Here is a 14,025-nt window from a genome sequence, read left to right as displayed (position 1 = left end):
TTGTTGCATCACACTTGTGATGGTGACAAGGTAACACCTGGGTTAATAATTGTTCCAGTTACAATTTAACAAGGAGGTTACAAGACAAAAAGTCATGTCAGGTTAGAGCACTTGTATACATCAGGATTTAAGACTTCATCAAACTGGTAGTAGGGTCTTTCCACTGCAACACAGTATTACTCATTACTTGATGCTACACACTCTGTCATTACTGTCATTTAGTCCATGAAATAATAACTTCTCTGGAAACAGGTCTGGGATCACAAGTCTGATGTAAACATGATCAACTGCCTCTAAGAGATGAAGTGTGAGTAGTTATGAGGAAGTGAAAATATGTTCAAGGAAGAAGGTGTGGATGTTTATTTATAAAGACGCACTGTGAATACATGACATCTCACACTGCAGCTGTTTTCTATAGCTTTCTGCACACACACAGGGTCAATAGAAAACTTACGCAACTGTGGACAAAGACCAGAACTTCTTGTCAGTGTATCTGAGGCGCTTTTGAGCTGAATCATGAAAAGTTGTGTATAAATACAAGTTGATGTATGAGCTTATGTAAGTGTGTTGCTGCCCCCTACTGGGGAAGGAAAGTAAAGCTCCTTTAAAAAATAACCCCAAAAAGACACCAACTACCAGAGATGGCATGGTTTCTTTAGTTTTAATGTTTTATCACATTTATTTTTATCAAAAATACAATGTGAAGATGCTTGTAAAATACAGACATTGGCATAATTAGTCAACTGAAATCTAAATTCATAAATAAGTTAAAAAAAAGCTAATTTGTCAAAGGTATTTTTTAGTTTTTAATACGATGACAGTTAAAGTCTTTAGGTTTAAATAAGTGTTCTAACACCAGTGCTATTTTTCACAAGTTATCAGCCCAGTTTCCAGAAGAAAATGTTGGTATTGTGTGTTTCTGCAAACCATGATTACAGTTGCATGTTTCATATGTATTATATCAACATTTTAAAGTTGCAAAGTATATGAGCTGACTTTGTCATTTGGAGGTGGAGTGGACGGTGGATGGTGTCCACACTGATCACTGCAGACAGCGGTAGAGGACCAACAAGCAGCAAATCCAGCTGTGTTTTAGTGAGTCATTGCTGTTTGTGTGGGTGTTTTTTAACGACCCATTTGGGTTCTTCCAGCAGGGATAGTGCCACGAAAAGCGCTTGTTTTTCAGTGACATATCGCTGCTGTTCCTGTCAGGACTGTGCGCCAAACATGGGTATTTAGCCTTTTTCTAACCATAACCAGGTGGTTTTTGTGTCAAAGCATAACCACATGTTAACCACAGTGTTGTTGAAGCGTAAGGTTTCACAGTATCTGCTATATAACAGCATACAAATGTAACTTATACACTGTCAGAAGTGTACAATACCAACATCTTTCCTGCAGACTGGGCTGAGTTATTCAAGTAACTACACAACACAACAAAACATGAAGACACTGTCAAACTAAAATTGGAGTTTCATATATGGCACAACTTGCTTTTGTATTCAACACATTACATTCACATTCATACAGGTGAGAAAAATCAAGAAAAATACAGTGTACATCAAATCAAGATGTATAAAAATGGAATAAAAACTTCTTTCTGCTTTGATCCATTAAAAAGAAACTTAAAGAAACATTAAAAACATACTGCATGACCTGAAAAATTACTGTGTGTGTCATCAGCTCTTTGAGAGAATCTCCTGACAGCTTTTATAAACTGTCACCAAGCAGCTGAGCCTCGGCTTTGAGCTCTGAAAAAAGAGAAAAGGGGCTTCATTAGAAACGTGTTACTGTGTGTATAACAAGCCTTTATAAACGGAGCTTAAGAAGAACAATCCAGCTGCCAGAAAAAATGTTGGCATTGTACATTTCTGCAAACCACTGATATGTTACATCTGCACGTTATTATGTTGTTTATACGCTGAAACTTTTACAACGCTGTAGTTAACATGTGGTTAGGTTTAGGAACAAAAGCCACTTGGTTATAGTTGGGAAAAGATCAAATACCCTGTTTGAGGTCAAAATCCCTGCTAGAAAAGCAGCGATGTCACTGCTGTTGAAACAAACATTTAAAACGTGAGTTGTCTGACTGAACCGGTTTTGTTTGTTGGTCTGGAACAGCAGTTTGCAGAAATGTAAAACGCCAACATTTTCTCCGGGCTGACAGGAAACAAAACACCAAACGTAACTTACTAAAGCAAGCTGCTTTATGGGACATGTGTACACTTTGCACTGAACCTCACCTGAAACAATGGCACAACACTTGACACTGCGTTCGGATCTGAAGGGTCCTTCAGCAGCACACAAAGGTAGTAGATGATCTGATGCTGAAACAAAAGCATCACCACACATCAGTGCACTCTTCTTACAAAAGCATGAACTGATGTAACTGTAGAATAAGTACTAGAGAATAATGATGTGATAATGTAAAATGCACACACGTGACACAGACATAAAATCCTTATTCACCATGTAAATGGCCTCGTTGATGACAATATCCTTGATCTTGCTCATCTCGATGAAGGTGGTGGTCTCGCGGCCTGACGCGTAGCTGGAGGACAGCTGTATGCCCAAAGAGCCGATGACGAGCAGGGACTCGTGGTCTACCTTCACAAAGTGGATGTGAAGCATCATGCCGGCCAGGGTGACGAATATAGCACCTGACAGAACAGCTGTGTTCTGCAAGAGAGGGAGAAGACATTTAAAGTGTAGATCTTGTTCAGTGTAACATGTTAATGTGACTCGTTATATACCATCAACAACCATGCCACGTTCAAAGTCACTTAAATCACCTTCCTTCCCCATTCTGAAGATTAAGTTGAACTTGAGCAGCTCATTGTCACCATGTCTACCTGCTTAAATGCATTGAGTTACAGCCACATGATTAGCTGATGAGCTATTAGCATTAATGAGCAGTTGAACAGGTGTACCTAATAAAAAGTGGCCGGTGAGTGTATATCTGTAAATAAAGTCACACCCCAGCCACCCTCCTACTCTGATGAGTAGAGTACAGTCCCTAACTGATAGCAGTACAGGCTCAGTGACTCAGTCAGGAGTGACACCTGTGTGTGGACTCACCTGTGTGAAGAAGAACACAGCGTACGCCAGCAGCCACACACAGCAGGTGTACACCATCACCTTACCCATGGACACTTTGGGGACGCTCACAGTGAACTCCCTGCAGAGGCTGGAGTGACTCTGACAGTCCAGAGATATGGGTTTGCCATTAATGTCCGTGAACGCCTCATCTTCCATCATGAACGCGACAAAAACACGAAGAGAAGAGTCAAAACGAGCCCTCTGAAACAGTTAGCTTAGCCGGCTAACACTGAGCACAGGTTAGCATAGAGCTAGCTGTGAACACACAAGGTCAGGCGCGTATAAAAACATAAAATGGTGCTTTCTCAGACGGGAGATGATGCATGACCACATACGATGCTAAGTCTCTGCTGTTAAATGTAATATAAGAAAAATAATTACGTCAAAAACACTGAGTTTTCACAGCACAAGTTCGACTGAGTTGATGCCAAATGAAACTCTCTCATTAGGTGCACTTGTTACTCACACCGGGTACTTCCGGTTAGATGTGTTGTTGGTTGTGTGTTAGAGAAAGCATGTGTATAAAGTGTATGAAATTAAAACAATAAAGTAAAATAAAATACCATGTAAAGTGATAAAATATAAAATAAAATTAAATGGAAATAAATAGGAATAAATAAATAAATAAGAAATAATTAATAATAAATTAAAAATAACAATAAATAAATAGAAATATATAATATAAAATATAAAATACCATGTAAAGTGATAAAATACAAAATAAAATAAAATTTAAATAAATATAAATGAATAAAAAATAAAATAATAATAATAAAAAACGAAAAATAACAACAAATAAATAGAAATAGATATATATAATATAAAATATAAAATACCATGTAAAGTGATCAAACATAAAATAAAATTAAATGTAAATAAATATAAATAAATAAGAAATTAAATCATAATAATAAATTTAAAATAACAATAAATAAATAGAAATATATATATATAATATAAAATATAAAATACCATGTCAAGTGATAAAATATAAAATAAAATTAAATGTAAATAAATATAAATATATAAATAAGAAATAAAATCATCATAATAAATTATGTATATATAATATAAAATATAAAGTGATAAAATATTTATAAAGTGTATACAGTGTACAAAGCATGGAAAATATGTGATAAATAAATAACAAGCTTAGGGAAGTATCTTTCAATATATTACATCGAATTTACCTGGTAAAGCTGTGTATAAAGTGTTTCAATGAGATAAAGTGAAAAAATAAAATATGAAGTTGTAAAATAAAAAAATAAAATATAGATAAATCAATAAAAAAATGTTTTTATAAAAAGTATATCACATAAAATATAAAGAGATACCCTATCTATAAAGTGTATACAGTGTATAAAGCATGGAAAATATTTTATAAATACTGTATAAATAACAAGCTTAAGGAAGTATCTTTCAGTGTATTACATAGAATTTACCCAGTAAAGTGACAGATTAAAACAAAATAAACTATAAAGTGATTAAATATAAAATAAAATGTAAATTAATATGAATAAATAAGAAATAAAATAATAACAACAATAAATAAATAAATATGTAATAAAAAATATAAACTGATAAAATAATAAATAAAAATAAATAAATAAATAGTGTATAAAGCATGGAAAATATGTGATAAATACTGTATAAATAACAAGCTTAAGGAGGTTTCTCTCAAGAAATATCATAGATTTTACCCAGTAAAGCTCGTGTTATAAAGATCCAAGCTAAATACAGTTTAAAAGTATAATTTCTGTGGGCTGGAAAAACAAGTATTTTATTCAAGATTATTTATTTTCCACTGTATATACACTAGAACATTTTGGATTGATGTTGCAATTTCAATTAAATTCTATTTATAAGGCTCAATAGTTTGCCTTAGAGGGTTTTACAGCATCCCTCTTATCTAGCAAAGTCCCTAACTGGTCAGTATTTAGCAGCAGAGATGATTCACAGTGATTCAGTTAGGAACAACTGGGCTCTCAGAGGGTTGTGTATGTGTTTGTATTTCTGTAAATTAATTTGTGCACTATAAATAAAGAGAGAAACCCTTCTGTCAGTCGCTGTCTCCGCCTAATAACCGTGTAAACTCCGGTGTACGCCGGTTATAAATAAGAGTAGACACTACAGCAGCTGTGAGGTGCAAAGCATTATGGGTAACGGTTAGTAACTTGTCAATACATTCATTACATTTGTTCAAATATTTAGGCAACCGTCGTCAAACTACATGTAGAAACCATTCCAGGACTATTAGTTATTACATGTGCTGTAAAATAGTTTATAAAAAAGATTAAAACACTGATGTAATCGTCGTGTTTCTTCGCGACTCCCACGTCCTCCATTTCCCAGAGTGCATTGTGCTCGTGTGACTTTTGAACTCTGGATAAAAACAAGCCGATCAGCTGATGTAAAAGCAACAACATCTACAGGGGTCTGACACAGAATAGCTCAGCTAGCTAACTTTCTCCACAACGTTAGCCATATGTGGCAGCGGGCGCTATGCTCCTAGACCGTGTACGTGTCAGCTCGTAACTTAGACCGTGTCGCGGCGGCAGTGAGGACAGTCGTCGTCGGTCGGACCGGGTAGCTTCTGCTAGGTCAGTGGACTGAAGCCTGTTTTGTTCCCTCACAGGTGTATCTCTTTCTCTCTGTGTCACAGACAAAGTGTGTATCACTCAGTTTCAGCACGTATTTTCGGGACGTTATGGCGAGCACAGCATGTTGACAGCTGCTACGTGATCAAAACAAGACGAGAGAATGCGGGGCAGCTAATGCTAGCTAGCAAAGTGTTGTGCCAAAACAAAGTCATTATTATTCAGAACAAGTGTGGCTGACATTTCCACAAAGACTGGCTTTATAACAGGCTGAACACCCTCATTAACAGCAGGCATTAACAGTGTTACAGCTGATTATTTATAGCACTTTGGGACCGTGTTGCACATGAGTGCTTTTTTAGGATAATTTGAACAAACAAGGTTACATCACATCTGCTCATTGGGTTCTCATAGGAACCATAATATTGTCTTCCACTGCTGCTTGTGCAATCCCAGTCACTCTCCTCCTGTCAGGTGTGAGATGAGTGGTCAAGGTCCAGCTGCAGATAAAGGCATGAACTCCACACTGGGCTGTCAGGAGAGCTACGCCTGCGGGGGTTCAGATGAGGCCGCCTTTGAGTGTGATGAATGTGGCAGCCTGCAGTGTGCCCGCTGCGAGCTGGAGCTGCACCGCCAGGAGCGGATGAGGAATCACGACCGGGTTCGGATTGCACCGGGCCACGTTCCTTTCTGCGACTCGTGCAAAGGTGACAGCAGCTGCTCCGTCAACGGCGGTCGGCTCAGGGCGGTGGTGCGCTGCCAGGGCTGTAAGATCAACCTGTGTTTGGACTGCCAGAAACGCACCCACAGCGGAGTCAACAAGAGGAAGCACCCTCTGACACCCTACCCCCCTGCCAGAGCTCCCCAGGACAACAGCGTGAGTGAGGGGGAGTCACAGATGGAGCTGCTGAAGGCAGAGCTGGAGAGGGTGTGCAGCTTCCTTTTGGTGGATGAGAGGGAGGAGATGCAGGTAAATACCCAGCAGCCACCTTTAATGATTCCCTAACACCTCATTGATATGATGTCATTATAACGGGGCTGGTCTTGTGCGGCTCCTCAGGTGAAGGATGAGGACGACTTTGTGAGCAGACTGGGCTGCATGCCAGACGAGCTCCTCAAAGTGGTCTCCATCTTTGGGAACACCGGCGAGGGCAAGTCTCACACCCTGAACCACACGTTCTTCCTCGGCCGAGAAGTGTTCAAGACCTCACCCACCCAGGAGTCCTGCACTGTGGGTGTCTGGGCAGCCATGGACCCTGTGCACCGTGTGGTGGTCATCGACACAGAAGGACTGCTGGGAGCTGGTATGGGACAAACAGTGGAGTCGTTTAAAGGGATAGTTCACTCCAAAATCAAATATACATTTTTTTCCTCTTACCTGTAGTGCTGTTTATCAGTCTAGATTGTTTTGGTGTGAGCTGCAGAGTGTTGGAGATATCAGCCGTACAGATGTCTGCCTTCTCTCCAATATAATGGAACTAGATGTCACTCAGCTTGTGGGGCTCAAAGCGCCAAAAAATACATTTGAAAAACACAACATCAATGTCTCTTTACAGAAATCATGACCTGGTTACTCAAGATGATCCACAGACCTTGTTGTGAGCAGTTTCATGTAGGAACTATTTTCTTTCTCCTGAACGACACCCACCAGCCATATCACCATGCAGAAGGAAGCGTGCATCTACTCATGGATGAGAGGCTCTTGCTTGTGACAGTGAGAGATGTAAACTTAAATGACGTCCTCGTCGACTGAGCTGTAACGTTAGCTAGCTCAGTGGCGCTAGGTGAGCTAGCAGTAGATGCACTCTTCCTTCTGTGCTGTGATTCTGTTGGCGGGTGTAGCCCGGTAGAGAGAAGATACTTCCTTCTAGAGATGGGAATTGATAAGATTTTATGGATACCAATGCCCTTATCAGTTCTGCTAATTAGTCTGATTCCTTATCGATTCCTGATCAATCATCATTTTTTGGACAAGTAGCACTGCTGTCATCGTTCTTTGTGACATGAAGCCTTTCTTCCTCGCTGCCATGCTTCCTTCTTGTCGCGAGTATCCAGCAGCGTGGACGCATGAGTTTGACGTCAGAAAAACATGCTGGTTTCAATAAAACTAAATGATTAGCTTTGGTCTGTGGATTATCTTGAGCATATCTTGATTCCCAGAAAGACACATTGCTGTTGAGGTTTCAAATGTGTTTTTTTGGCGCTTTGAGCACCACAAGCTGAGTGCCATCTAGTTCCACTATATTGGAGAGAAGGCTGACGATACCTCCGACATTTGGCAATTCATGGAAAAACAATCTCGATTGATAAACACAAAATGTGTTTTTGATTTTGGGGTGAACTGTCCCTTTAATATGATGACATGAACGGGCTGCTGGGAGGCTGATTTTCTCATTAACATGCATTTAACACTTGTCTCTCATCAGGAGCTAATCAGGGCCAGCGGACCCGGCTGCTCCTCAAAGTCCTGGCTATCTGCGACGTGGTCATCTACCGAACCCATGCCGACCGTCTCCATGACGATCTCTTCAAGTTCCTGGGTGACGCGTCAGATGCCTACCTGAAACATTTCACCAAGGAGCTGAAGGCAACGACCACCCGCTGTGGTCTCGATGTCCCGTTGTCCACTCTGGGCCCTGCTGTGATCATCTTCCATGAGACCGTCCACACAAAGCTGCTAGGATCAGGTACATGATGCTTTTATTTTTGGGATGTTGGACTCCTCCACTCTTGTCTGTCTCTGACTCTGTTTACCATCTTTAGACAAACCGTCTGAATCGGCCGAGCGTCTTCTCCAGGAGCGTTTCAGGAAGCTTGGTCTGTTTCCAGAAGCGTTCAGCTCCATCCAGTACCGCGGAACTCGGACCTACAACCCTCCCACAGACTTCAGCGGTCTTCTGCGCAGCCTGGAGCAACAGCTGGACAACAACACCACCCGCTCGCCACGCTCTGCCAGCGTCATCTACAAGGCTCTGCAGGTAGTTGATTGTATAAAGAAGTGTGCGTCATATACTCATGCCTCTGGACGTTTTGTAATGTGACTTAGAGAGAACACTTCTTTGTGTATACACTATGAGTGTGTTAACATTAATATTTACATTGAGCGTTAATGACTCATCGTGTCCCTCCATCTCCTCCCTGCCCCTTCCTTCAGGCTCTGAGCGAACGCTTCAGTGGGGAGATTTCAGACGAGCACATGACCAGTAACTCGTTCTTTCCAGATGAGTACTTCACCTGCTCCAGCCTCTGTCTCAGCTGTGGGTACGTGTCTCTCTGCACACTGCGGCCTTAGTAGTTCATTAACCAGAAGGAGGAATTCAAATTAGTGATACTAAAAAAACAAATAACCTCCTGAGACCCTGCGTCCTCATATGAGCACATCACATTTTGGGTTTCTTGCACCTTACACTTCATTCTGCTTAACTTGGACCTGTTGACCTCGTTTGTGGACACTTTGATGCTCAGTCTGCAGCTGATCCCAACACAGAAGCAGACAAGGTGCAAAACCTGATAAAATTTTGTGTTTAAATTTAATTATTTGTGTTAAATAATATCTGTAGTTTGATATGGCAACTAATTCGACTGATTTTAGCGTTAGCAACAAGCTAAAATGCCGTTATAAAGGAAGTACTCCTTTGAAGACACTAGGACTTTTTGTTTTGCTTTGTTTTTGCACAACAATGTTCAGGTATTAAAATAACTGAAACATTTTTATGATTTATCGCTCACTTGTAAAACATTCTGGCCGTTCTCTCTGACATGATGTGCTCCGATTTCAGTTCAGGCTGTAAGAGAAGCATGAATCACCTGAAGGAAGGACTTGACCACGAAGCCAAACATCGCTGCCGCTACTCTGCACAGTATGACAACCGCATCTACACCTGCAAGGCAAGTACAAGCACAGAACGCCACATATTGGGTTTGAGTCAAAGACGAGGTTCTGAGTGTCTGTGCTGAACTTCTCAGGCCTGCTATGAAGGAGGGAAGGAGGTAATCGTGGTTCCCAAAACGACGGCCTCGTCTGACTCACCGTGGTTTGGCTTGGCCATCTATGCTTGGTCTGGGTGAGTCCAGCTACCACAGAACCATTGGGAAGATGAGTGGAAATGGCTTCCTTTTAAACACAGTGTGATGAGCCCAAGTGCTAATCTGGAGCTATTATAGCAGAAAGCGTAAAGACAAATGTATTGCAGCTATTCAATTCAGATCAAGACTGAAGGAACAACCTGTCCACTTGATACTGGAACTGTTTGTTGTCTTTGCCCAGGTATGTAATCGAGTGCCCCAACTGTGCAGTGATCTACAGAAGCAGGCAGTACTGGTATGGAAACCAGGATCCAGTGGAAACAGTGGTCAGAACAGAGATCCAGCACATCTGGCCTGGGGTAAGGCCACAGTGGAACAGCCTAAATGAGATTCTGCCTAAACCAATTAAACAAAGTTGCCCAGCCAGGATTTCAAAGGCTTTAAGTTGAATGAATGTTGTCACGTCCACTGTGAACTGCATTTGTGGTTTATTCTCACCCGTCGGTCGTTAGTAGACGCCCAGGAATCAAATGTCAAACGTGGTTTATGACCTTTTTTCATGTTAACATGAGGATCTAAGCATACTTAGTCAAAAGAGCTGGCATACTTAATGCCAGGCATGAAACATGCTATATGCCAGCTAGTATATTCATTCCTATCTTCATTCTGTTCCTCTCCCCTTGCCTTCTTTTCAGTCTGACGGTTTCTTGAAAGACAACAACAACGCCGCCCAGAGGTTGCTGGACGGAGTCAAATACATTTCTCAGTCAGTGTCTGAACTCAGCGTCAAGCCTGCCAAAGCAGTCACCTCCTGGCTTACCGACCAGATCGCTCCTGCCTACTGGAAACCCAACTCTCTTATCCTGGTATGTAACGAAAACTAGATGAAAGTGAGTGCATGTTGGGTTGTACTAGAGTTGAACTTTTCTTCTCACACACTCCAAACCAAGGTCACCACTTAGAGAGCCGCTGCCAAGAACAGAAAAGGTTCAACAGAGTCCACACTGTTGTTAGTTTTCATAAAATTCAACTTGGTGCAAAGCTCAGAGCCTCAGCGCTTTTACTACAGTTATTTGGCACTTGTAGGTTTAATCTGCAGAGTTAGCTGGCAGCTTTATAATTTGTAGTATTTTAAAACAAAGGTTTGGTTTTGAAGAGTAGCCTTTGTTGCTTAGATGCAGCAGTGATGAGGGGGATAGGGACAGATGGGTAAAATAGAGATCATACATCCAGTGAGAAACAGGCCTTCATGCTTTACCACGAAAGGCCAACTGACAGTGTTTGCACATAGTGTAGATACCACTGTTTATTACACACCTGTTAAAGGAATACATGCCCCCCCCCCAAAGGGTCATTTGTGTATCAGTAACTCACCCAATGTTAGCTTGAATTCATGAAGAAAAACTATTTTTCCTCACATGCCTTCACAGGGAACAAAGAACCCAAAAATGGAGAAAATTCTTGATGAGTTGAAGTCATAGGGGTCCAAGTATAACAACAGCAAAACTATGTAAATCATAAGTTTACAAACTCTCACATAACTTGTCTCATTTATCCAGTTGTATGCCCAGTACTTCCCAAACAGACGGCCCTTTGCGATGGGGAACTGAATGGAAAGTGAACCTTGATCCATGCTCTCTTCACAGCCAGACTCCATTGACAAAAACAGTGATTTTACCTCACTGAACACGGAGCTGCTGGTCTACTGCTGCCTCAGATAGTTAGTTAGTTTGTGTGACTGTGACTTCGCTGAATCCGAACTAAACCTTTAAAACACCAAAGTCACACAATAACTAACTGATGGAGGCAGCAGTAGACCAGCAGCTCCTGTGTTCAGTGTGGTAAAATTACTGTTTTTGTCAGTGGAGTCTGGCTGTGAAGAGAGGATTGTATAGTTTCACATTCCATTCAGTTCTCTGTCACAAAGGACTGTTTGGGAAGTACTGAGCATACGACTGGATAAATGAGACTTGGATTATACTGCTTGAGTTGTGTGAGAGTTTGTTAATGGATGTTTTGGTATAGTTTTGCTGTTGTTAAATGTGGTCTAGCATTACTTCAGTTTCTCTGTTTTTGGATTTTTCGTTCACTGTGGTGGCATGCCAGAACAGCAAAGTTTTCTTCACTAGTTCAATGTAACGCAGGGTGAGGAATTGATATGCAAATTGTCATTTGGAAGTCAAAGTATTCCTATATATCCTACGAGGTTCCTCCATATCTTACACTCTATGGAATTATATCTACTGTGTGACAGCTGGTAGTAGACCAAGGTGTCGTCCTCACTGTGTGTGTTGCAGAATTGCCATAAATGTGGGGAGGAGTTCCAGCCCAACGACACCAAGCACCACTGTCGTGCCTGTGGAGAGGGCTTCTGTGACTCCTGCTCCTCAAAAACCCGACCTGTCCCGGAGAGGGGCTGGGGCCTCGCGCCTGTCCGAGTCTGCGACGCATGTTTCCACAACAGAGGAATCCCAACTGGTAAATTTCTACTTAATTTTCGATGTGATGTCAGTTTTGGTTCTCTGAATGTGAGTCTTACCAGTGACAATGATTTCATACGTGCGTGTACTCTCATACAGAGTTACTGGATGCTGCCTTGGAGGAGGAAGGAGGCACCCTGATAGCCAGGAAGGTTGGGGAGGCGGTCCAGAACACTTTAGGAGCTGTAGTCGGCGCCATCGACATACCTCTCGGTGAGCATTACTATCTCTCTATCCAGCTGTTGTTTAGCAGTAAGAACAGTCGTATCAGTAACTGCTGCTTCCTCTCCTCCACGTCCAGGCCTGGTGAAGGACGCCGCTCGTCCAGCCTACTGGGTCCCAGACCAGGACATCCACTCCTGCAACGAGTGCCAGAGGGAGTTCTCCCCACGTCTCTCCATCCACCACTGCCGCGCCTGCGGCCAGGGAGTGTGTGACGACTGCTCTCAGGAGCGACGTGCCGTCCCCTCCCGCGGCTGGGACCACCCGGTGAGGGTCTGCAGCGGCTGCAACCAGAAAGCTGGGGAGCTCTAGCAGGACGAGGAGATGGAGACGGTGAAGGATACTGGCCTCTACAAAAACTGGAATTGACAACATTTTTTGACATTTGGCTAAAAGGCTTCAGTTCCCTTTTTGTCTCTTACGTGGCATTTAATGGCTGCCACTAGACTGTCCGTGGCAGGTTGAACTCTGTTTTTTTTAATGCCGTTCTCACGTCACATCAGTCCCCTGATGCTATTTCACTATAATATGCCTCTATTTTACACTGTGAAGAATACAGTCAGAGTGAGACTTGAAAATCAGGAAGGTGGAGAGATAAAAACTTTTATGAGAGTGAGTATTGTACGTGCTTGCTCACAGTTGAGTTCAGGTAAATATCAATGTACCCCCGTGATCCTTTAAATTTCTATATCGATGCACATGAACCCCTTCGACAATCCCTCCCAGTGTGACACACCTGTACTATTAGCACCTTTTCTAGTCTGGGGCTACATGTGATTTAATGATAGTACTGACTGAGCATCTTAAACTGACTCCAGGTAAGCACTCTTATTGTAAGATTGTTTCTGCAGGAGCCCTGGATGTAGAGTTCAGGGCCGGCTTCAAACGCAACGACGAAAAATCTGAAAAAGGATCCACCACAATTAATTTGGTGGATGATGTGCAGTTATTTTCCTCTGCTTCAGCCCCGCAAAGCTTTAGCTTCTCTGCCACTCTTTGGCTTCAGGAGGATTAGAACAATCAGAAGCCAATGATGTACTGTAGCACTGAGATGCATTCCAATTTATATAATTACGTCTTACATAATCCCTCCATACTCTGTGGTTGTTTGTGCATTCGAATGGGCAGACGATAATAGAAGAGCCTTAAAGGGGAACTGCAGTGTTTTTCAGCCTAAACCCTGTTTTCCCATGTTTTGTGTCAAAGTGACTCATGGGAACAACGATTTTTTTAAATTGCTCCAGTACTGAGAGAGAGGGCTGCAGCTGGAGCAGCACAGGCGGCTACGATTTAACCACTTTTAGGAGGTGCGCCCCGTCAATTTACATCCATTAAAAGTGCTTGTTTTTGCCACTGACAGGCTCAGCTTGTTATTAACAGTAGCTGTGTTTCCATCCAAAAGTGATTTGAATCATTGGGAAATGTGCATTAAAAGGAATACAAATCCTGTGTGTTTCCATTAAATGTACGGACTTTGGCAAAAACTACGAACTCGCGCGAGTTTTCCACAGAACCGGAAACAAAACAAGTCTCGCATTCTTCTTCTTCTACGTTTTCTGGCGGTTGGCAACCAGCTTGTAAATGGCATGTGCAGGTATACA

At 41.9% G+C, this 14,025-nt stretch overlaps 2 protein-coding genes across 2 annotated transcripts; one reads left to right on the top strand and one right to left on the bottom strand.

The window, feature by feature from the left end:
- Positions 1-647: 647 nt before the first annotated feature.
- pigh (phosphatidylinositol glycan anchor biosynthesis, class H) lies at positions 648-3,575 on the bottom strand. The gene is made up of 4 exons (XM_033648221.2): positions 3,079-3,575; positions 2,470-2,679; positions 2,244-2,327; positions 648-1,751 (listed from the first exon to the last, which is right to left on the bottom strand). The coding sequence occupies exons 1-4, from the start codon at positions 3,256-3,258 to the stop codon at positions 1,680-1,682; spliced, it is 546 nt and encodes a 181-aa protein (XP_033504112.2). The 5' UTR covers positions 3,259-3,575; the 3' UTR covers positions 648-1,679.
- Positions 3,576-5,561: 1,986 nt separating this feature from the next.
- On the top strand, positions 5,562-13,526 carry zfyve1 (zinc finger, FYVE domain containing 1). Its single transcript, XM_033649476.2, has 13 exons — positions 5,562-5,699; positions 6,171-6,666; positions 6,757-7,000; positions 8,123-8,383; positions 8,460-8,674; positions 8,851-8,957; positions 9,476-9,584; positions 9,663-9,760; positions 9,964-10,081; positions 10,418-10,588; positions 12,020-12,200; positions 12,302-12,415; positions 12,504-13,526. Exons 2-13 carry the CDS (start codon positions 6,178-6,180, stop codon positions 12,734-12,736), a joined length of 2,340 nt encoding a protein of 779 aa, XP_033505367.1. The 5' UTR covers positions 5,562-5,699; positions 6,171-6,177; the 3' UTR covers positions 12,737-13,526.
- The last annotated feature ends 499 nt before the right edge of the window (positions 13,527-14,025 follow it).

Source organism: Epinephelus lanceolatus, chromosome 13 (assembly GCF_041903045.1).
Source record: "Epinephelus lanceolatus isolate andai-2023 chromosome 13, ASM4190304v1, whole genome shotgun sequence".
NCBI lineage: Eukaryota > Metazoa > Chordata > Actinopteri > Perciformes > Serranidae > Epinephelus > Epinephelus lanceolatus.
The sequence above is the reverse complement of the archived record's forward strand: the minus strand, read 5'-3'. Positions and strand labels throughout refer to the sequence as shown.